Source organism: Coregonus clupeaformis, chromosome 23 (genome assembly GCF_020615455.1).
Source record: "Coregonus clupeaformis isolate EN_2021a chromosome 23, ASM2061545v1, whole genome shotgun sequence".
NCBI classification, from domain to species: domain Eukaryota; kingdom Metazoa; phylum Chordata; class Actinopteri; order Salmoniformes; family Salmonidae; genus Coregonus; species Coregonus clupeaformis.
In genome coordinates this window covers 25,587,200-25,611,772 of record NC_059214.1, presented here as the reverse complement: position 1 = coordinate 25,611,772, position 24,573 = coordinate 25,587,200, and the positions used below count along the sequence as shown (strand labels likewise).

Here is a 24,573-nt window from a genome sequence, read left to right as displayed (position 1 = left end):
ACACTCTTCCCTTAATAAGTACACTATGCATTGTAGTCTAATACATAATTGTTGTGCACATTAATAAATAAGTGATGTACTGTATATGTTTGTCTAAAACAGGTTGAGGCTATAGTAGTAAGTTGTGTCTAAAATACCATGCAACTATGATTGTATCACGAATGTATCATAAGCCTTAGAGGTCCTGCACAGCCTCAATAAGGATGTCAACTTAAACCAGTGCTGCTGGAGAGAGCAGCCAGTAACATGTTCAGTGCAATGTCCATGAAAGACAGCTTCTACCCCCAAGCCATAAGAATGCTAAATAGCCATGATATGACTGCTAATAGTTAATTAAATGGTTACCCGGACTATCTGTACTGACTCTATGCACACTCACAAGACTATACATGTACAGTATATACACACTATATACACACTCACTCACACACACACTCCAATGATACTCTCACACCAAAACCCACACACATCCACATACACTACATATGCACATACACACACATAACACACACACGCATACTGATACAACACAAACACAGATTCACACACACACACGCACACACACTTTTACACTCATATACTGCTGCTACTCTGTTTTGATTTTACTCTTATTATTATCTATCTTCCTGATGTCTAATCACTTTACCCTGCCTTCATGTACAAACTGTATCTACCTCAAATACCTCGTACCTCTGCACATTGATCTGGTACTGGTACTCCCTGTATATAGCGTGTGTTACAATTTTTTTCATTCTACATCGTTGGGAAGGGCTCGCAGTAAGCAAGCATTTCACGCTAAAGTCTACACCCATTGTATTCGGCACATGTGACAAATAAAATTGTATTTGATTTGTATAGACAAACATGGTGTCAAACACCATTACTACTCGTATAAAACTGAATTTGGGCAAGGTGAAAATGCACAATGGCGAAGGTGCATAAAGATGGTGGCCCCCATGTACTTACCACAAATGTCTTGTTTACTAAATTTGCTGTATTGTACATTACTTTCTGTTACTGTTTTTTTGTATCGGAATTAGCACAGTATACATGATCCAAATTTGAGTTCCAAAGGCGGGAATTTGAAAAAAGACGAGATTGTGCTGATTTACTGGCACACACATTTATCCATGTCGCACACCGTAGTTTAAGAACTCTGTGGGTAGTGCTAAAAACAATGACGTCATATCTGAATTCCTCCATCTTTATGCACCTTCCCCGTTGAATTCTGTAGTGGGGCTTTGTCTAAATCTGTGACTTGAATGTCTCAACCAAAGCCAATCCTGCCCCACCCCCATATGTTAATGGTTTCACCCCCACCACCATATGTTCATGTGTTCACCTCCACCCCACACAAAATAAACAGAGATTGAGAGGTAAACCTTATTGCAGCACATCACAGATCTTATATGGGCAACATGTTGATAAAGATCTCTGTATGTGAACTTTGACAACCAATCATGCACAGGATCAAACAAAATCAAAGGGACACAATCATAAATGGTGTTTTGCTGTGCTTTTTCCAATTAAAGATTTCACAGGCAATTTAATGCTCTCTCTAATTGAGAGTCACAAAAAATATATTACACACAGCTGAGCCCCCAAGCCTCAAAAAGTATGAGGATTTTGAGATTTCTCCCAGAATGTACAGTGAGTGTACAAAACAAGACATAGACTGGCCAGGTGAATCCAGGTGAAAGCTATGAAGGGGAGGAGACATGTTAAAGAAGGATTGTTAAGCCTTGAAACAATTGAGACATGGATTGTGTATGTGTGCCATTCAGAGCGTGAAGGGGCAAGACAAAATATTTAAGTGCCTTTGAACGGGGTATGGTTGTAGGTGCCAGGCTCCCCGGTTTGAGTGTGTCAAGAACTGCAACGCTGCTGTGTTTTTCACGCTCAACAGTTTCCCGTGTGTATCAAGAATGGGCCACCACCCAAAGGACATCCAGCCAACTTGACATAACCGTGGGAAGCATTGGAGTCAACATGGGCCAGCATCCCTGTGGAACACTTTCAACACCTTCTAGAGTCCATGCCCCGACGAATTGAGTCTGTTCTGAGAGCAAAAGGGGGTTCAACTCAATATTAGGAAGGTGCTACTAATGTTTTGTACACTCAGTGTATATCCTCTGTATCTGTTTAATCATTCAAGTTATTTTTATTTCCCTATTTATTTCGCGACTGGTGTAAGGCTGTTTGAAGCTTTGTAATTATGTGCATGAAATCATCAGCTTCTCTCTGATAAGCAATTAGACTACTGTAGGTTACACAATGGAAATGAAGCTGCAAATCAATACCTCTAAATGTCAGGGCAAGAATAAGAGGATTACATGGTGCATTGCTTTATTTTGCATGATATGTAGATCTACTCTAGACTTCTAGTAAATATGTAATTTATTTCTTAATCTATCTATCTGATTTAGTGTAACAGACAGAAAGAACAAGAGTAGGCCTAAATGTGTGTGTTTGTGTGGGTTACCTTTTTTTATTTTTTGTCATTTAGCAGATGCTCTTATCCAGAGCGACTTACAATTAGTGAGTGCATACATTTTTCATACTGGCCCCCCATGGGGCCCCCTTTACAAACGATCCATGCATTAATGTTCCTCTGTCTGGTCTGGCCTTATGCAACCATACCCCCACACCTTCCCCTGGGCTAAGGCAAACACTAACGGCTGACGTGTCGGCACAAAGAGAACCTGCCTTCCATTCTGATTCATTATTTAACAGCCCATAATGTGGGGAATTTAGTTAAATGCAGTCACAGTAGGCCTATAATATATGTGCATGTGTTAAGCTACTGTGTCCACAGTTTGTTACAACTGTTCATGTTGGATCCGATCCTCCAGCTTAAATTTTGTGATGATTACCCCAATAACTTGGAACAATAGCAGGGAGGGGACATTTAGCTAGATATTCTAACCTATGAAAAAAAAAAATCACAGATCGCTATAAGCCTCAACATAAGGGTGTGTAATAGGGCTGGGAATTACCAGGGACCTCACAATACGATATTATCACGATACAATATGTATTGCGATTCTCACGATTCTATACATGTTGCGATTCGATACTTTGATTTTATTGCGATTTGATCTAAAGAAGGCACAGTGGTGCCGAAACGTTGGTGGTTTCTTACCCAATAAATTACTGGGAGTTTATACATAGAGTGTGCGACTCTCTTTATTAGTTTTTATAGCTTACAGTTTATTCTCCGTTGGTCAGCACCTCTACACTAAAGGATGTTCTCTGGGTGTGCGCCAGCTCATGCTTTTTATTAAACATATTGCTCACCGTATGTCTGCTGCAGAGGGACAAGAGAGAGCCATGAGAAAATGAGTTTTGATCAGTCATGGAAATAAGAGTTCTGAAAACAAATGGGCTCCTGATTTAAAAATAAGATGGAGAACAAGCTATGAAGGAAAAATACTGGAGTGTTGGTGCAGCTACAGCAAACTAGCGCAAATATAATATTGCGATATTGTCAAAATGATACGATATATCGTCAAAAATAATATCTCGATATGTAAGTATCTATTTTTTTTTCCAATCCCAAGTGTGTAATGCAAAACATTTCAACATTTCATTGAGGTCTGAGGTTCTTATCAAAATACAAACATGGACAGGTGCTGCACTGTTGAGGATCGTAACCCTCTGTGCGTGTGAAACTCTCACTGAGTATGACCAGGCCTATCACCTTCCTATACTTTCCACTGAGCATCTGTTCTTGCAGAAGCATGCAGTGTGTGAGCAATGATCACTGGGTTTCCAGTAACATGATGTACTGTAAGTCTAGTCATCAATTTCTTCAGTCAAATAATAAACATCATGGGTGTTTTACTGCTGTCATCTTTCAGCCTAAGATGAGCTAGAGATCAGTGAACATGCCCTGGCACTGATCGTTGTATATTCCTCCCAGGCTGAGGAAGAGGAGGAGGAGGAGGAAGAGGGGCACAGCTAGGATGCTGCTAGCATATGGGAGAGGAGCGGGCTGGTGGCAGAACTGAGGAAATAGGTATGCTGACTTTGTGTACTTCACAGCACAGCTTAGCCTGGGAGAACTCAGACAACGGCAAACGAGACACACTGACTACCTGCACAAATCCTCCTGAGCATAATACGATCAGTCCAACACAGGCTCTATTCCAACACTAACTGGGAAATTAAACATGTGCACAAACACACAACACACACACACACGTCTGATGTCCTAGGTAATGCTTCAATCAGCTTCTTGCCCTCCCCCTCCCTTTTCCCATTACCGGTGAAAAACAGTCCTTATTTACGCTACTTAAACTCACTCAGCCAGCAGTTCTCTCTTCTGACGGCCATTTTCTCTTTTGCCTTCCCCTCCCTGGCAGGACATAGGTTTTCCATTCCAATTACTGTCCGGTCAATGATGACGTCTCTATGGGTTTAGACAGGCCAAACTAAGACAAACCAGACTGTTTCCCCTGTAATGGGCTCCACTCATGCAGACTCTGACTGGCCTCATGCTGGGAGCCTCTAGCTGTAGTAGCAATATAATCAAACCTTGATTTAGGGTGGCCACTACAAAGGAGTCACTTCTCATTCTGATTTCAAACATGAGCCAGTGTTTTCATTTTCTTCCATGTACTGACAATATAAGACTTTTATTTGTTCTTTCAGCGAGCTTGTTTTATGATTCACCTTAAAATGAATAACCTTTGAGATCAAATCAAATCGTATTTGTCACATGAGCCTAATACAACAGGTGTAGACCTTACCGTGAAATGCTTACTTACAAGCCCTTAACCAACAATGCAGTTTTAAGAAAATAGAGTTAAGAAAATATTTACTAAATAAACTAAAGTAAAAATAATATTAATAAAAAAAAGTAACAATAAAATAACAATAATGAGGCTATATACAGGGGGTACTGGTAACGAGTCAATGTGCAGGGGTACAGGTTAGTCAAGGTAATTTGTTCATGTAGGTAGGGGTAAAGTGACTATGCAAAAAAAGATGAAGGGACATTAAGGAATTCTTCTTGTTCTGCTATAGGCTATGAGATCATAGCTTTCTCATCAGGATGGAAATGTAATGACATTGAAATGACTAAGCATAAGAGACAACGAACTTTCAATGAAAGTTCATTTTCATCTACAGCCGAAGATGGTTATATTTAATTCAATTTAACGTGACATAGTAGGTTGGTAATGCCATTGATGACAGCACACACTGACAGTCTACAGACCTGCAGACCCTTGGGGGAAAGGTGTGAATTATACCGTCCATTCTGTGACCACTACTAGGCAACCTGAATAAATGATGTCTAGATAAACACTCAGAGTCCTATCTTGCTTGTTTGGCAGATTGACAACAAGCATACATCATGGGTAATTACGCAGCTATAGCTCGATCATGTTGACAGGCTCGATTATGAACCATCCAGACCCAATTTGGAGAGATGCTTCCATTGATAGCAGAGTTCAGGAATCATTGTGGTCCTCTGTAGCTCAATTGGTAGAGCATGGCGCTTGTAACGCCAGGGTAGTGGGTTCGATCCCCGGGACCACCCATACGTAAAAATGTATGCACACATGACTATGTCGCTTTGGATAAAAGTGTCTGCTAAATGGCATATAAAAAAAATTTGATGAAAATATTGGTCCCTCTATTTGGCATTTCCACCATTATTCTTCCCAACAAATGCCCATTAACCGCCTATTTATTAATTCTTATAAAACAATGTTTATGATCACCTTGCACATCACCGTTTCTTTTGTCAGACTGAATTTGAGTGAATTTAGGCACCTGTGAATCATGGCTTTGTAGACTATACCATGAAGATTAGGTGTATATCTATCGATCAAATTATTAAGATTTACTCACCGTTATTACCACCGTGTCTTCGCCTTTGAATTTCGGGATGTATTTGTCTCCTCTGTTGGTTTCGGATTCATTCAAAGGCCTGAATCGGCACATCACTTTTACACCGCACTCAGCAGCATCGGCCATGTCCACAGCACTAGGTTATATCCAACCAGATAACAAAAAAAACTTTCTCTAGGCTAGTTATCGCGAAGTTTACTGCAGTTTTATTGAGGTCAAATTAAGCACTTATTTCCATTGTGATTCACTGATATTTAATCTCAATCCTACATTCCAGTCAATTAAACGATTGGCACTAGGCTGAATTCTAGTCTACCTGTTTAAAAGGAAAACAACAGATTGATGAATGGTCTGGCTGCTATCGCTTGAGAGTCGATTTGAGTGAGAGTTCCCCTTTTCGTGGTCGAACATTTGCTTCCGACCTCCCGTATTCACCGACGCGTCTTGCATCAGGACCAGCATCGACCAATTTGAAGCTTCTCGCGCTAATGCTGTCAAGCCCACCTAGGTCCACCCAAGTGATGGTGAGGATGCTGATATTGCGGTAGCCTGACGTGCTTGCGTCCCGAACGTGACTTCTTTGGAATTCTGGGAGAAGTAGTCAAATCATATTGACATACGATATAAAGCAAGAGATTGTAACGATAATTTTACTTAGCAAGTGTTGTAAAAAAAGTGTTATACAGGTAGGTTACATTTTAAAACATCACCACAAAAACTGTTATTTCTGTGTGAAATGAAATTGATGGTCCAATATGATCCATTCCATGAAAGCTAATCACTCAACTCGATGTTCCCCTCTAGTGGGTTTCCTATGAATGAGGCGCCGTCTGTGGTGTCCCCATAGAGGACTCAAGTGCCCAAAAGCCTGTTTTAGCCTACACTACAACCTCACTCCTGACCTTGTTTGGAATACATTTTACAGACTGCAGTGAAGGATAACTACTAAGTATATAGCATTCTGAAGACTAAATCCTAGCAACAGGTGTAGCATACAATAACTTTCCTGAGCCACAATAAAACCTCACTCAAGGCTAAATACATAACTCACTGTCAAAGAAGTGGTGAAGAAATGGCTTAAACCAGATGAAAGAGAGTTGTTATACTGATATGTATAGTTATATTTATTTAATTCCCAGCATTTTTTTCTGAAACACTCCAAGAACAAGTAACAGGGAAAAATGTATGTCTGAAGAAATAGTGCATGAACACTAGGCATTACTAATTATTATCTAAACAGGTTTCTAATACATGTACAGGAATTCACTACATCAACTACACTAATCTACAGGAGGTCAATCACTGACCATCAGACATCGTTTCAACATGTTACTTGCCCCTTGACCAAAGGAGAAAAAAAATACCCCAAAATATTGATGTGCACCGCCCAATCCAAAGGGGTAGTCGTTCAACAGAGTTGCCAAGTAATGTGCAAGATTATACAACGCAATACATTACAGATAGAATGGTTAGATTCATGTGTACTGTTAATTGGCTTAAACTCCCTACCCGTTTAAAAAGGCAAATATATTATAAAAAATGTTTTCCTGCTTTACATCTGCAGATTGATTTTAGGATGCATTTATTTGTCATTTTGATTTAAATGTAAATAAATAGGTTTGTATGGCGAATGGCTCATTTTTAAGATTTCCTCATTGCTTTTGGAAAATTCTGCATCGAATGAAAAAGGAAAAGAAAACAGAATAAAAAATTAAAAAGACAAATCAATTCCTGTTACAACTGACAAAGTAACAGAAAATACTTGCCTGAAGGGGGGAAAAAATGCCACTATTAATCTACTTACAAAAAGACCATAACTATTCAATTTGTGAAACCAAATCAAAAATCAGGCTCATTTTTCCATCGTTAGAAAAAAAAGCACAAGAACCAAATATGCTAGCAAGACTGATGTCCATATTTCGCAAACATATTTTGCTGATTTGTTTTCTCTTTAGATACAAAAATGTAAACATTGCAAAATAAATAGTGAAAACAAGTGATAGAGGATCCGTGGTTCATTCTCATGATCCCAACACAAATGGTTTTTGCATTTTGACATGTACTATATTGTTTGCATTTTTCAAGTGCAAAGGCATGATGACAAATTAGCTAGAATTCACATAACAGAAAAAAATAAACATACTAATGATACAAATATACTATCTTACAAGGTAGTGATATTCCCAATTTACAAAATGTACATTTATAATATTGACACTTGTTATAATATTTTGATATGCTCGATTCTGTATAGGTCCTTGTATACACTTGCCCTCTTGTGGCTGCGGCTGGAGCTTGTGTTCCGTTTGTCACATTCACCGGTCTAAGCAGAATGGGGATGAGGGAGGAGGAAGGGAGGGGGTTATGTCACCTCCATTGGTACTGTGGTCTCTGATATGCCGTTCAATGCAAGTCTCTCAGGTTCGTGATTATCCCTACAAAAATGAATAAATATAGTAATTAATTATTCAGATACATAGCAAATACGTATGCCTGGAAAATGAAAACAAAAGTGATGTATATCAGCCATTCTAAATGAAAGAACAAGAAATGAAGAATCTAGTAATCGTGGTCCTCTGTAGCTCAATTGGTAGAGCATGGCGCTTGTAATGCCAGGGTAGTGGGTTCGATCCCCGGGACCACCCATATGTAAAAATTTATGCACACATGACTGTAAGTTGCTTTGGATAAAAGCGTCTGCTAAATGGCATATTATATTATTATTATTATAGTAATTGCTGGACAGGTCAGAAGTTATGGACATACGGAGATATATTATGTGTGCTGATGAGGCAGAAGTTACGGACATACAAAAATATATACAACTGAAATGTATTCTGGTCTTACCTGGCCATGCTGCTGATGGCAGAGGCGGGCGTCACCATGGCCACGCGGTCCAGGCTACTGGCAGCCACGGTGGCCAGCTTTAAGGCAGACGGCGAGGGGGCAGAGGGTCTGGCGTTGTGGTGGTGGTGGGCAGGAGAGACAGCACTGCCGTGGCCCCGATGGTTGGGCAGAGACTGGGGCGAGGAGGAGGTGGCGTGGGCAGGTAGCAGAGGGCCTCCGCTGGAGGAGGTAAGACCTGACCTGTCCAACCCTGTGCCACTCTGGGATGTGCTGGTGGAGTGAAAAGGTCTGGAGGTCCCTGCAGGAGAGGTGATATGACACCGTCAAACCTGAGTAGGCCTATTACCTGAATAAGCACATACCTTACAAGTAAATTAATGAGGTGGGGTGGTCATTTAGCATCCCCTGATCAGAAACAACCCAACAAGTCTGTTTTCAATCCTCCAATAGTTTACCAATGCCTCAATCCCACTATGGTATCCAACTATAATAGAATATCTGAGAGAATTAAAATGTATGACATGTTCTAATCTAGACTACATGTTCATCCGAAGCTCACCTGAAGGCTGGACGACCCCGTTGACGCTGGTATTGTGTGGTTTGTTCTCATTGTTGACCTGGCCTGGAGCACTGATCACAGCTGATGCCGCAAAATGGGCACTAGCCGAGTCCAGAGTCTTTGATATGATGCAATCAGCGGAGCCAGAAGTCTACAACACAATATTAGGACAGTCTTTAGAACATAACAACACTGCCATAACAGACATCAAAACATGCGCTGAGCTGTTTGAAGCCTACCAACATATCAACATATAAATACAAATGACAATGAATTCTGCCCCACCTACTGGACCGAAGTCATTAGGAATGCTGTGTATATAGTTATCTTTGAAGAGGTGAAAGATGGTGTGTGTACTTGTGTGTTTTGTCGCTCTGGCAGTGGGGAATGCTGCTGGGGAGGAGGAGCTTTCAGCTGCAGTTGAGCCAGCTGCTGTTTCTGCATCTGGGCCAGAGCCTGCTGATGAGTCTGGTACTGCTCCTCTGTGATACCACCTGTCAGTATAGGAGAACAGGGAGAAGACCATCAGACAGGGAAAGACACAGTGACAGAAAGAGAGAGAAAGAGAGACAGAGAGGGGGAGTGTACACAGCAAAGAGGGAGGGAAGATGAGCAGATGGAGAACTGTAGTAATCTTTGAAGGTAGGAAGATACGGCGAGGAGATGAAGACTGCCTGGGTTACCACTCCCTAACACTAGGGGTCATAGTGGAGCTATTCCAGAAAATGCAGCTAGGAGTGAGTGGAGGCCACAACTGATTGACTGGAAGTTCCTTGAAGTGCAACCCCCCCTAGCAGTCTACAGTTCAGTGGCAGCCTTTCCACTTCCCTACACAAATCATGTCTGACTGGGAGTTATGAATCAACCCTTGCTGACAGTTCTGAGAAAGAACAGTTACTGCAGAGAAACATGACGACAGCCTGCAACCAGGGGGCTGACGAGGAAAAAGAAAACCAAATCCAAACAAATCCCATCTGACCTGCCTATTTTCAATGGAGAACCAAATGTGTTCAGCAAGCAGCATCCTTAAAAAATATAGCCAACATGGAAACTAGGCCTATACAGTTAAATGACGTTTGGGAGCGGCTTGGTTCCAACATATAAATGCAAAGGCCGTTGAGAGATAGAAACGGAGGGGTGGACTTTAGAATCACCATGGGGTGGGGTTGAGGAGGAACTCACCTGAGCCACTGTTCTTGGAGTGAACCAACAGCCCTCCAGACAACCTGGTATCCACGGAAGGTCTGCCCATCCTCCCGTCCCCACTGCCGTCACCCTGGGTGGGCCTAGGTCTGAAACAGCGCCACCTCAGGGTCTGGATGTTGCTCACGATGTCTGCCAGTGAGGAGGCAGAGCCAGGCATAGTTCTGTGGTTCTGTGAGGAGGGCCGGGGATCAGTAAGGTCTGGAGCCCAAGGCCTGGTGAAGGGGGAGGATGTGAAGACGGCTGAGTCCAGCTTCTTTAATGCGCCGTCCAGGTCTGATGAAGCCCGATCCAACAGGATCCTGAGAAGAGGGGGAATTTGTGGAATCTTAGTGACAATCCAAGCACATTTCATTTAGAGAAATCACAATGTGAGTTCATGTGTATCATTGGCCCTTAATAAATCAACAGAATACATAACCAAAAAGGAGATATTGAGAGGTGGATGATAAGAGGAGTTGGTTACCTGCCACCTCGGCCCACCCTCCTGCGTGCCAGTCCCACACAGCGTTGGGGTACAGAGAGGGCGGTAAGGGAGTGACGATGCCGAAGAGCATCCAGCCCTGCCAGCTCAGGGTGATCCCACAGGAGCCCAGAGCTCTGGTCCACACAGGGCTGCAAAGACAGGCAGAGGAAACATTTACTCATTTAGCTACCTACAGCACCATACAGAAAGGACCAAATACCACCTTACCCACAGACTAGACCCAATACCACAATATTGTCACAGATTAATAACAGGGGCCGCGTTAACGCAGGACTTTGCGTTTTTCATGTAAAAAAGGAAATAAAAATATATTGCTGCACCTTGTAAACGCAGATCTAAAATGTTTCTTATTGAAATTCTGCACGGCTTCAGTCAGGGTTTGCTCCAAATCATGAACGTAAAAGGACTAATTTTGTGCTTCAGCTGCACTTCTCACTTTAGCCATTTGATTTGAACATTTGAAAAGTTTTGGTGTGTACTAGGCTATTTTAATTAATTTCTATATGTTACAGCACTTTGGTTTCCACTAATAAATATGTTGAAATGGAACCAAATGATCTGTTTCTGTCTTCAGTCCTTTTTAAATAGGATAAATGGGCTACGGTATAGGCCGAATGTGATAGTCTGCCTGTAACCAGCCTAAATAGGCCTATAACTCCATTCCTATTCTATTCAGAGTTGAGAGAAAATCGAATTAGAAATTAGCTATTATCAGGCTGGTTAATGTGATGCATGTCTGTTGAATTTGGGAAAACCCACCCACACACGCCACGCCCCACCTACTCAGCCAGACAGGAATCGCTTCTGCGTTGCGGCATACTGCATATTTTCTACTCAACGGTACGTGCTAAATAGTATGTGGCGATGAGCACATAGTATGCAGTTTAAGTATGTTGTATGCTAATATGGGTATTCAGACGCAGCCAGTGCTGACTTTCAATATAAAACGCAGGTGAAATGGTATAAAACGCAGATGAAAATGGTTTAAAAACACAGATTCTTGGATGGTCTGCATTTTCAACATTTCTGAAAGCTAACGTGCCCCTGTAATAATGTGTGGAATCGGAACTGAATGTGAGAGAATATACTTCAATTGCACTTCTGATTGCAGTGAGACTCACAGCAAGGTAATGACAGCCTGCTTTCCTTCTGAAGGCAAATGCTCCATCTGGATCGTTCTCCTCGTCTGGTTCTGATGGCGGAGACTGAAAGAGGCCAAAAAAACAAGACTTTAAAATACATACTTGCTCACAAACCAAATATGACATAATGTATGAACTTCTCCACCATGATATTGTCATCATCAGAACCCTGTTCTCAGAGGTACTGACCAGTGGGTAGTCCTCCTCCTCCTCCTCCTCTCCAGAGCTGTGGAAGTCATACTGTTTGATATCGGCCTTGTTAACGATGTGCTGGCGCTTGGTGGGCCTGCCAGGGCGGCACAGGGGGTCCCGCCTGGTGTACTTCTTCTTTGGTCTGACAAAGTCAAAGGGATCCTCGTCCTTCACCGAGACGTGGTGGTGCCTATGGTGCTGGAGACTACCTGACTTGTGCGCCTGAAAGGGAAAGTGTGGAATTAGATATTGTGAAGTCAAGAGCCAGACAGACAAGATTTATTCATGGTCAAATGTTCAGAGTGAAAAGAGGTCATTGCTGCATGTGAATCATTTAATTTCTTGAAATGTAAATCAGTGTGCTGCCGGTGCATCCTGCAGCATCCCCTCTTCTGAACTGCTTTATTGTCAATTGTAAAAACATCAGGTAAAAGGAAAGAGGTAATGTTATGGACAATAGAAGCCCATATATTACCTTGATTTTGACCTCAGCTTTATGGTTATGGCGGTTCCCGTTGGTTAGAATGATTGGAGCAGTGTAGATGGGTTTCTCAGCCAGAGGGGCCGTCACCTCACTGAGGACTTCACCCGTAAAGTCACCCATCTGACATCTACATGGAAACAAAACACAAATAATAGGAACACATTCATTAATTCAATATACAGGGTAAAAAAGACAGAAGGGGGGAAGGGAGGAAAAAAGGCAGCAATTTGTAGTAATTTGTCCATCATTCATATTGACTGACAGTATTCATCAACAACATGTAAGGACAGGCTGAAAGAAGATGTTCTCTTTTAGAACCAGGACTAGAAGAAGTGTGTTACAGTGTTAGAAACTAAGTGAGAACTGCAATATATCACTCAGCATGACCTCTAGTCTGCTCTGCTCTGACACAGAAAGCCCTGCTGGGTTACACCATGCAACACTAATAAGGCACCGGCTACAATCACACACACTGTGAGAAACAAGGCACTAATAGGGCACACAATCTCACACACACCGGCTACCATCCCTCTAACCCCTCAATGCTTTTAAGGCTCACCTTTTCTCCACCACCTCCAGTGTGAGGTGCAGCAGCTCTCTCTTGCTCTTCTCCCTCCTCTTGATCATCTCCAGGATGGTGACCGTGCGGCTGAACTCCCTCCGGAGCTTCAGCATCTTCTCATAGGACGCCTCGTCATTCTTACGGTTCTGAACAAGAGAGCGACACGGTCAAACAACTATACTAACCCTCAGGATCATCAAGCCGACACAGAGGCAGACTTGCCAAACATAAATAATTTTTAAGAGTACCACTTCAGCGCGGCGGCAACACCGGCAGACAAGACACTGCTTAATGATTTCAGCCTAATGATGAGGTTGGCAAAAGACTGCCTCAGTAGGAGTGGTAGGCTATAGACTTATGGGTACTTGGTAATTGGCTGCTCTTCAATAGCTAAGTAGAAATACGTTTAAATGTACAATCAGGGCTCTCCCTAGGATTTTATGACAAGGTGGTGCTGATGTAGGCCTAAGGTAGGGTAGGGGGGAGGTCTGGAGGGTGTCAGTCAACATCCCGCTCAGGAAGTTGGAGCATTTTGTATTTTTGAAAAACCTGTAACTGCCATTTCCTGAAACCTAGAGTCTTAAATTATATAAAACAATGTAGCCAACACAGAAGTATTGTATTTCATCGTAAATTAAGTTGATGTGGTCTCAATTACACTTTTTTCTAGGTGAAATTTAGGGGTAATGATTATTCTAATTAATAGGTGTATTTTTGTGGATAGTCTAGTGAAAATGTAAACTGGCCTGTAAACTGGCCTCTAATTTTATTTGAGGAGAAAATTCAGAATAATTCAATTACTGTATGCAATGTAGTAGTCTAGGCCTATATAAGCTTGTTTCAGATCTCCATCCCTGACCAAATCCATCAAGTTAGGTCAGACTACTAGGCTACCAATCATTCAAAATGTTTTGTTGTCATTGGTGAACTGACTATTATCACATCACTAGCAGCCTAGTACTGTTGACAAGCAGCTATATCAAGAGGACAGATCAAGAGCTGATTAATTAAGACAGGCCTACTAATCTTTAACAGTCTAAAATAACTTTCCGTGAAGGACGGTTTTAGTGGAACAGCTCTCTGCCATGTCTGTTTTGGTTTTTCCATGCACGCAGTGACACACAATGAACTACCGCAACACTGCACGCTTCCTTGTTCGTCAATGCGCTCGCGCCTACTACCGTTGCGTAGATCAAAGCTAGCGGGCAAGAAAGTGTTCTCCCTTAGTTGACTAAACGATGTAGCTAACTACCTTCGTCGCATTAGCTAAGGAGCTAACAATGAAATAATAGTGGTTGTGCTTGACCAACACATACAATTTTGGAACATGTATTTAGCAAACGGTTCCTTATCCATTTCCCCTACCCTTTTTCCTCACACATCAGTGGTATCAACAGACGAAGTGGAGAGCAGCTTGAGGGAGGAAAATAGTACTACGACTCGCCCAAGTCCTCTGACTGGCTCAGCTCCACAATGTGCCAACTCAAAGCCTATTTATGGGTAGTTTTTCATACTAGCGTACTTTGACCTCAAAGTGCATGCATGGTATACAAAATGCATGCAGGTTAGCAGGTCTGCAGAGATCCTGACTGAGTTAGGGTACAGAGATATTCATGAAAATGCTTGGAGAGCACATCAATGGAGCGTATAGCAGTTAAGAGCATTGGGCCAGTAACCGAAAGGTCACTGAATCGAATCCCCGGGCTGACTAGGTGAAAATCTGTCGTTGTGCCCTTGAGCAAGGCACTTAACCAGAAATGCGCCTGTAAGTCACTCTGGATAAGAGCGTCTGCTAAATGACAAAAATGTAAATGTAGCTAACATGAAACAAATTACTTGCAACACAAACAACGATAAATGAAATTGTGCAAGGCTCCAAACCTTGAAAGAATAGACAAGTATTGCCCGATACTGAAACTGCATCTAATCGAAGTGTGAGGAGACCAAGCCATGTGATTCTCCTTTCTCACCTTCCTGGTCTGCATCTTCTCTGTGCGCCGCCTGAAGGCCACGTAGGCGTCGTTGTTGGTGGAGCCGTCTCTCTTCTCCTGCTTGATGAGGGGGATGAGCGACGGGCCCTGGCAGTTCCTCCTCTTTCTCACCCAGTAGTCGTACACTGACTTCAGGAGGTAGTCATCCTCATTCAGTAGCAGTTTGGCCTCTGTGATAGTGACCAGCTGTGAGCAAACGGAGAAGGAAGTTTCATTTATTACAGTGTTTCCTTTGATTATTTTCCAGAGCAAAGCCTCTTAAAGCAACATTCCATCCAGGTCCTCTGGCACTAAAACGGTCAATCTTCTATTAGCACAGAGAAGCTCTCTTGATAACACAATTGCTGCTGGTCTAGATGGAGGGTGTTATGTTACCTGGTTTGCGCTGGCTTTCTCCAACCTGTCCACCATGGTCTCAAACTGTATGGGTTTGATCTCCATCTTGCGGTTGAGCCTGTTGAGGAGGGTCTCATCCTCTGAGTCCATGTCATAGTCTGGCTTCTCATTATCCAGACCCAGGGCTATGAGAAGAGGAAGAGAGGATCAGATTAGGTCAGCAAAAAGGTATTCTTGGTGCAAATTAATTAAGTGTATGGCCTCTAACCAATTACAGCTGGTTGGCTGAGGACAGATTTCATCTTGTGAAAGTGATTGTAACAATTTACATCAATTGCTCTATAACAGGGGTGCTCAAACTTTTGGGCTTGGTGAGACAGAAAAAAATCTGAGTGGTGTGCTGCGGCCCGAACAAATAGACATGATGCATTTACAAATATTTTTAAAAAGGTAAACAATAGCTTTTTAGAGTCTTGAAACAAGGGCTTTTAAGTGATCATAAAATCACACTTCAAACAATCAAATTCTAGCCATTTGCAGTGCATTCGGAAAGTATTCAGACCCCTTCATTGTTACGTTACAGCCTTATTCTAAAATAGATTAAATAGTTTTTCCTCATCAATGTACACACAATATCCGCAAATGTATTAAAAAATAAATCAAATTGAAATATATAAGTATGCAGACCCTTTACGCAGTACTTTGTTGAAGCACCTTTGGCAGCGATTACGGCCTTGAGTCTTCTTGGGTATGACGCTACAAGCTTGGCACACCTGTATTTGGGGAGTTTCTCCCATTCTTCTCTGCAGATCCTCTCAAGCTCTGTCAGTTTGGATGGGGAGCGTCGCTGCACAGCTATTTTCAGGTCTCTCCAGAGATGTTCGATTGGGTTCAAGTCTGGGTTCTGGCTGGGCCACTCAAGGACATTCAGAGACTTGTCCCGAGGCCAATCCTGCGTTGTCTTGGCTGTGTGCTTAGGGTCGTTGTCCTGTTGGAAGGTGAACAGTCGCCCCAGTCTGAGGTTTTCATCAAGGATCTCTCTGTACCTTGATCCGTTCATCTTTCCCTCAATCCTGACTAGTCTCCCAGTCCCTGCCGCTGAAAAACATCCCCACGGTATGATGCTGCCAACACCATGCTTTACTGTAAGGAAGGTATTGGCTAGGTGATGAGCGGTGCCTGGTTTCCTCCAGACGTGACGTTTGGCATTCAGGCCAAAGAGTTCAATCTTGGTTTCATCAGACCTGAGAATCTTGTTTCTCATGGACAGAGTCATTTATGTGCCTTTTGGCAAACTCCAAGAGGTCTGTCATGTGCCTTTTACTGAGGAGTGGCTTCCTTCTGGCCACTCTACCATCAAGGCCTGATTGGTGAAGTGCTGCAGAGATGGATGTCCTTCTGGAAGGTTCTCCCATCTCCACAGAGGAAGTCTGGAGCTCTGTCAGAGTGACCATCAGGTTCTAGGTCACCTCTCTGACCAAGGCCTTTCTCCCCCGATTCCTCAGTTTAGCTTAGCGGCCAGCTCTAGGACGAGTCTTGGTGGTCCAAACTTCTTCCATTTAAGAATGATGGAGGCCACTGTGTTCTTGGAGACCTTCAATGCGGCAGACATATTTTGGTACCTTTCCCCAGATCTGCACCTCACGGGCAAAACATTTTAGTGCACCCCCTCTTGGTAGTGGATCATTTTTTTTCAGTTTCACCTGGTATTTTCCTTCCATTCTACACATTTTACCATAGGGGGCGGAGATCAACTTTTGCTGTTTTAAAGCTAATTTCCTGCAATTCTACACATTTTGCCATGACTTATGCCATGTTCACATGATATCTGAGTGAGAGTGACTAACAAGATCAATGGGGGCCCCTGGACGTGAGCACATGCCCTACGTGCCTGGTAGGTAATTTGGTGATGATTACTACAAGGTTTAGATAGCTGGCCAGACTACCTTATCTAGCAATGACATTTGTTTTTAGCTGACATGGGCTAATTGACTGACTGTCAGTGACTGACATAACAAGTGGAAAACTGCAGATGCACTACCAAATGTAGATATTGCACCTTGTGTATTCTACTTTTCTAACTCTCAACAGTAAGTTGAAAACCCGACTAAGTTCGAAAAATATATAAATACATTATATATTGGAACCTTCTGACGTCGTCCCAGTTTGGTTGCCCCTGCTCTACAACCTCGGCTGGCTGACAGACAGACAGACAAAGATGTGCTAGCTTGATGGGCTGGCCAAAGATTCACTATCCAGGTTTGGCACGTGACATTTCAGAAACCATTTGATAGCTTGTCAATATTTGTCCTCTGAGTGAATATGTGTGTGAGAGTTGGATCGGAGGGGAGTAGCCTACAGAAGCTGCTGCCAATAAATGCTACTCACGCTGGATGTGGAAGAGCTGTTTGGGGATCCTGAGCTCTCCTTTATAGAGACGGTCGTAGTAAGTGATGTTGCTCTCCGCCTCCGGCACCGGGATGACCATGTTCTCCTTCTTCTCCCTGAAAACGGACTGAGCAGAGATGGCCCTCTGGAGATGGTGCTCCTGAGGGAAAGAAAGATTGACATTTTTAGAAAACCTGTATTGGCACAATTCAGACAAAAAGAGAGAGTGTATTAGAGAGCAAGAGGAAGAGAGAGAGGGAGTAAGGGAGAGAATAGGTAAAAAGACAGTGAGCAGAGAGCTTGATCAATGTGTTTACTTAATAGTACAAACCTACTAGGGCAATTCCATGGTAACAGAATGATGCTGAGACTCAAGATGTCAAACAATAACCAATGCAAAGTTTGTTAGCAGAATCACAGCAGAAACATTCTGTTACCAAAGTTTGCATCTGCACTGTTCTTCAAGTAGATGTGTTTTTGTTAAATGTTCTGTGGACATTTTTTTAAGTATTCCTTTTGCATAGAATTGTACGGTTTGTTTAATTTTGCAATCACTGGTTTTTGTTTGACATACGTTTTAAAGTGAAACATCTGAGTCTCAGCAGCATTCTGTTACCTTGGAATTGCCCACTACTAACATGCATCTTATCTTCAATCAAAAACTACCATGTTTGCATTTTTCCGTATCATGACAGCAAGAATGCCTTTCATATGCTGTACAGACAGTCAACAGACAAAACAGTTTTGTCTGCAAATAACACCCTGTATGGAATGGGTTCATAGGCAGCACATGCAAACCAAACCAACTTGCAGCATTATGGTGATGAAACCTCCTGAAACAACTTGAAAAGGTGTTGGGCTCATTTCAGTGGTGTTTGACTGCAGGCAATACTACATCTGCACTGATGTAACAACAATACAGATGATCAAAGAGAAGTAGCTAGCTACATTACATTAGTCTACAAGTGTGCCATGGTTGGTTTATGGCGCCTTGGCTTCCTATCTGTCACCCACACATCTACTGCTTAGTTTTAGTACGTTAGCTAACGTTACTTTCTTAGTGAAAAGAGTCTCATTGGCCTCTAAGTTAACTAGCTAGCTAGGGACTATCTTTGTTTAGCTAGTTAGCTAACTAGTTACTTCAGAAATATACAAGGTTGGATGAGAAAGCACTGACTGCATGTTAGCTTAGTTTACTACAACGCACGCCTGTTTGTTATCAATCGCAACATTGCGCAAGTCACCAAGAAAATGTACGTAAAATCATTAACGTCAGTAGTGGAAGAAAGCACTACCATTCATAAGCAAACCTCGTTATTTACGCTATGAGAGTATATATGGCGTAAATACTACGATTTACTACGCAACAAGCGTGAGATGACGGGCCCTCAGCATAAATACACAAACATACGCACAACATGTTGCGTAAATACATAAAGAATACAAATCACACTACCGTGCACATTAAATAATTGTAAGATATCTAAATTTTTAAACGTTTTCTTACCGATTCTTCTTCTTTTTCCATCCCTGTAGGCATCTGCGGCACAGCCCGGTTGATCGAAACGCAGTCATTTAGGTCTGGAAGGTCTTTGTTGCGGTATATGGGGAGAGGTTTGGCGGCGTCTAGCGCTCGAGCTCGGAACGATAGTTTACTCATTGTTTGCCCCAATCGCACTCACATAGAACGCGAAGGAAACATGTATCCCGCCAGAATTCGCTCAAAAAAATGGTATAAATCCACAAGGGACTCGGTTGATTTCACAATAGCAGGCTTCATTGGTTCCCATTTTGTCGAAATCAAGTGCGAAAAGCCATTTCTGGTCGAGTTTAACTGGATTTAGAAGCTATTTTTCTCAGGTGATCCACTCCCAGTGCCATGAAAAACATGGCGGACATGTCCACAGCGCCTGAGCAATCCCGACAGCCAGCGCGAGACATCCGAAAAACATGGGCCCTGGTGTTGCGCGCGCATCTCATACAACATGCATGAAGAAGTCATGTAACACGCCACACTTTTATATTTGCCTGGTACAGTATTACGTTTAAGTTGTGTTGAAAAACATGTAGAACATAATTGTGGGGATTGTTCACTTACACCAAACACTAGTAAACTTCAAGTAGGCCAATTCCAGGTACCCATGTCATTTGCAACAGTTGAGCCCAGCATGATCTGGTTTAAGATCAATACAAATGTTGCCAATCATTTCAAAATTGCAGAGGGTAGTTATCGAATAATTGACAGTTCACTTAATAGTGTGAAAACATATCCTTTTGAAACAAAATCTAATATTTTATTGCCTTAGTCTTCCACATTTAAACTGGCAATATAAAATACAGATGTGTTTGGATATGTGGTGAATTAGGGTAGGTGGGTTGAAATTAGTAGCTTGAAGGGGACAATCTGATGCAATGACTGGAAGAGACTAACACAGATGTACAATATAACAACGTAAGCCACAGTTGATAGAATACATTTTTTATTGCAAAATGAATGCAATACTTTGTCAAATTTGTAAATCCCTTTCGAACAAACACCATTAAAAGATTTTGAACAAAGCATAATAGCCACCTTTACTGTGTGTAATTTCAGGCACACTTATCTAAATTTAAAACATTTCTGCTGGAGAAGCAGAAAAGGAAAATGCTACAGCTGTTATGTATTCAGAAAGATGTACTGAAAACAGAAGAAGAACCTCAAGTACAAAATATACTTTGATGTTGGTGCCATATTATGTGACGGTTACATTACCAAATTACTAACAATGCATATCATATTTAAAATGAAAATACTTTACAAAAATGTAAAATCTTTTCCCACTGTAAAACCATTAAAAACAACGTGGGCCACTCAGCCTTTACCATATGTTTTGAAATAAAGAGCATAAAACGGACATTTAAAACCATATTCAATAAATAGCTAATTCAAAAAAGATATTAGAAAATATTTTGTTTCAATAAAGGAAGACAAAACATTTATTCCATATAAACACAATCACTCAAGATCACTACAATGGACAAAAAGTTTGAAATGGAAGACATAAATAAACTATTTACTTTGTCCATGGACTAGCGGTGGCCTCTCTTCATATACCCCCAATTTTAGGATTAAGAGTGCAATATTATATATTTATAAACAAAATGGATATAATGTTGATGACATACTTGTTTTAACACTTGGTAACCTAACTATTACATTTTAGGATGCCCGGTTGTTCTGTTAGGATTGAACACAGATTACTTGATATTGTATGTTAAATACCACAAATTGGACAAACATGTACATTTCTCAGTTTTACAATTTCAGATTTTCACAAGACTGATCAAATCAGAAGGTGCCCCTCCTGAGTCAGGGTATTAAGTACAGAAAATGAAGTTCACTATTTTAAAATAAACATTTTACAATTTCTTCAGGCCGTGGGCGTATACTCAGTGTTGACACAAGTGAGAAAAAAAGAACACTATATGCACATACTGAATGTCCAAAAATGTACACTTCATAAATAAACACAAATATATAAATGTATATTTATAAACCACTGACAGAATATTTATCCATATATAGGCTGTTCATTTGTTTTAAGAGAAAAATATATAATACTCTAAGGCTTTTCAGAGCGTACAACTCTCATTAGTATTATTGCTAAGTAACCAATGTATATCTACAAATAAATATGGGATTCATAAATAAATTATAAAGTACAAAAGCAACACAAATAATGAAAATCAACAAAATGAAGGCCACTAATTCAATAGAGTATTAAAAAGATAAATAATAGAAACTTAAAGTCTTAACTTGTGATACGGCATAGCTTTGGCAGCTGGGAATTGTAGCATTGGATATAAGGCTCGGATCAAAGTTCACTCATACTTTCTTGGGTCGTTTAAACTGTCTTTGCAGAGCAAAGGAAACCAATGAGTATACTACTGATCTCTTCTGGCCTGTAAATGTGCAGTCCTTACTATTAAGGCATTTTGACCCTTGAAATGACACATTCAAGGGTAAAACACAGAGAAATGCTCAATTAAATGATTTGATAGAGAAAATAAACAGCTTAATACTTTTTGCACCATTTAAATATGAACATAATTGTAGGTTAAACACTAGTGGCAGAACCGTATATTACAACTGTTGCTATTGAATACTTTGTTTCAGAATGCATGTACTGTATACCACACAAATTAGTTTATACTTTACAATAACTTTTTTTTAAATTACATGAACAAACACATACTGTCAAAGTCATTTTGCAGATATAACACAGATCTTCTGTTTATCAAAAATATTCAGAGAAAATACATTTTACTTTGGGAGTACAAATAATGTAACTTAGAGGCATATTTCAGACTCCTTCCCTTGATGGCTTTTTCTTTTCTTGGATAACATGGACAAAAACAAAAACAAGAACAAAGAAAAAGGAAATGTAAGAGAAAGAGAAAGTATTTGCATGTCCTTCTATATTCAGATAAAGGATATACGGTGGGTCTATCTTCAAGTCTTCCAATTTCCTTTTCTTGGGACTCACTCTATATGCCTTCCCAGCAGGACAAGATCATCCTTACTGGCTGCATGCAAATGAGAATAGTGTCTATTGAAGTTCAACATCATAATCCTTCAGCTGTTCAATGCTTAACAGCATGTTTCAATAGATCTGTATTAGAAATGCCTTTTTGCTGCTTTTCTTTTGAAAAATGAAAGCTCTGGCCGCACCGTTTTGTGAAAAATAAAAACATTAGGAGAACCATATATAGTTTTGTATTCATATGTACATAAGAAAATTAGCATTAAGTCGACTCATCGATGATAATACTGAACAATATATACAATTAACCACCGAATATAATGCATAATCTAAAATGCCTCAGAAATATTTGGACCAACTATTTCCTTATATGTAGAATCTCATTTTCCATAAGGACAAGCTAGCTGTGGATATATCACAGCTATTATTTTGCAGCTATGTTCCTCCATCTTTTCTTGTACTTTCTTCACTGTCAGTGTCTTGGTGGTGGTCAAGGTGGAAGGAGTGTTGACTCTGATTGTAGCACTAATCCAGTTGGACTAAGTACCAAGCTGATGCAACAGACTAGACAATGGTCGCTACTATTGCACACACTAGCTAGCGATTCCACATCGGCTACACGAGACCCATTGGCTAGATGGACCGCTACCCAGCAGGACACTAAAGTAACGGATCCACACATTTACTGTCATCTGGAGATCTTCCTCCTCTTGGGTTTAGTGGTCTTGACTTGTCGGTCTCTCTGTGACATCTGGTGCACCAAAGAAATGTGTGGGGGTGGGGGGGGGGGGGGGGTGGGGGGTGATGGAACACCATCTTTAGATAGACTGTAGACATAATGAGAGGCTCACACACGTTTGGGCACCCAAAGGTCATGTCTAAAGAGGTGTGTACAGGACACACAATAACCAAATCACAGTGAATCGGAATACTCACATTGCCTGTCATCTTATCCAGCTCACACATAGCCTCCTGTATAGCAGCCTCTAGGTGGTTATTCCATTTTCGACCACTGTAAGAAAGACATTTTACATTTTAGTCATTTAGCAGAGACCATATTTGTATTACTTTATCTTCATCCCTCATCTGATAAAAACATTGTACAGGGACAGAATAAAGCATAATAGCATATTCATCTAGGGTAATTTACTTTCTAGTTATCTTGTTTGCTTTGTGTAGTGTCTCCAGATCCTCTGTTAGTGTCCTCTGGAACTTCTCTGACTCTACCTGAAGGCAAGTAGAAACAACATTACCAAACACTGGGGGAATAAAACCAAAACATCACCTGTTGATCATTAGTTGGTAGAGCATGGCGCTTTTAACGCCAGGGTAGTGGGTTTGATTCCTGGGACCACTCATACGTAAAATGTATGCACAAATGATAAAAGCGTCTGCTAAATGGCACATTATTATTCCCTGAACAGGCACAGTTACACAGCCAAGTGAAACCAAAAGCCCCAACATTACATTACCCTGTCCACAGAACAGAAGTTCTAAATGAGTTTGCAGAATGACTCAGGTCAAAGCAAGCAATGACTTATTTCACAATTCATAATTATAATGACTCAACTTCAATAAAGCTTTATTGTCTAATGACTAACTTGCAAGTTACTTTAACACCAAGTAAGACAAAGAGCATTCAATAATTGTCTAATTAAAAGAGGCAGCATCTTGTCCTATCCTTCCAAACTGCTTTTAATTTTATTTACTCAACACAATGGGTCAGATTCATTAAAATAGCTGTCCACACAGGCCTGTAAAAGGGGTGGGTATTGCAAATTCATCCACTATTGTATATTATCTGCACAGTCAAACTAGGCATGAAACCAAACTGAAATAACACCTAGCCCCAATGTTAGCTTAAATAATATGGGTAATTCCAGGAAAAATTTAATAAAGTACATTCCCTCAAGGATTCCCACACTGAAGTTCCTGAACAGTAGCTCTGAAAATAAAACTAACAAAACACAGTAGGCAGTGAATAAATTCAAGCAATGGAT

At 41.1% G+C, this 24,573-nt stretch overlaps 3 protein-coding genes across 5 annotated transcripts in view; all 3 read right to left on the bottom strand.

The window, feature by feature from the left end:
- Window positions 1-6,377, bottom strand: part of kif5c (kinesin family member 5C) — a 63,988-nt gene extending 57,611 nt beyond the window's left edge. For both annotated transcript variants that reach the window (XM_041844155.2, XM_045206595.1), the window contains exon 1: window positions 5,860-6,377. In XM_041844155.2, coding sequence (XP_041700089.1) covers window positions 5,860-5,985 — 126 coding nt within the window. In that variant the 5' untranslated portion in view covers window positions 5,986-6,377. The remainder of the gene's footprint in view (window positions 1-5,859) is intronic.
- A 574-nt stretch (window positions 6,378-6,951) lies between these two features.
- Window positions 6,952-19,959, bottom strand: LOC121536709 (enhancer of polycomb homolog 2). Of its 2 annotated transcripts, XM_041844156.2 has the most exons (14): window positions 19,558-19,959; window positions 18,051-18,210; window positions 15,702-15,847; window positions 15,306-15,512; window positions 13,333-13,481; window positions 12,765-12,900; window positions 12,287-12,511; window positions 12,077-12,160; window positions 10,935-11,083; window positions 10,448-10,770; window positions 9,623-9,759; window positions 9,266-9,416; window positions 8,707-9,004; window positions 6,952-8,294 (listed from the first exon to the last, which is right to left on the bottom strand). In XM_041844156.2, the coding sequence occupies exons 1-14, from the start codon at window positions 19,708-19,710 to the stop codon at window positions 8,222-8,224; spliced, it is 2,391 nt and encodes a 796-aa protein (XP_041700090.1). In that variant the 5' UTR covers window positions 19,711-19,959; the 3' UTR covers window positions 6,952-8,221. The 2 variants fall into 2 exon arrangements, with proteins under 2 accessions (XP_041700090.1, XP_041700091.1); XM_041844157.1 differs by lacking the exon at window positions 6,952-8,294 and having other exon boundaries at window positions 8,965-9,052.
- A 554-nt stretch (window positions 19,960-20,513) lies between these two features.
- The window catches only part of LOC121536711 (methyl-CpG-binding domain protein 5), a 51,359-nt gene continuing 47,299 nt past the window's right edge, over window positions 20,514-24,573 (bottom strand). Inside the window, exons 8-10 of the mRNA XM_041844158.2 lie at window positions 23,724-23,800; window positions 23,510-23,585; window positions 20,514-23,324 (exon numbers count right to left, since the gene is read on the bottom strand). Coding sequence (XP_041700092.2) covers window positions 23,262-23,324; window positions 23,510-23,585; window positions 23,724-23,800 — 216 coding nt within the window. The 3' untranslated portion in view covers window positions 20,514-23,261. The remainder of the gene's footprint in view (window positions 23,325-23,509; window positions 23,586-23,723; window positions 23,801-24,573) is intronic.

Excerpts from the sequence above, each read along its gene's own strand:
- LOC121536709 (XM_041844156.2), bottom strand. The coding sequence starts at position 19,710 with ATGAGTAAACTATCGTTCCGAGCTCGAGCGCTAGACGCCGCCAAACCT. Across the intron at positions 12,161-12,286 it reads AGGAGGAGGACTACCCACTG|TCTCCGCCATCAGAACCAGA; the intron begins GTCAGTACCTCT and ends GGCCTCTTTCAG. Across the intron at positions 9,005-9,265 it reads CGGGGTCGTCCAGCCTTCAG|GGACCTCCAGACCTTTTCAC; the intron begins GTGAGCTTCGGA and ends CCTCTCCTGCAG.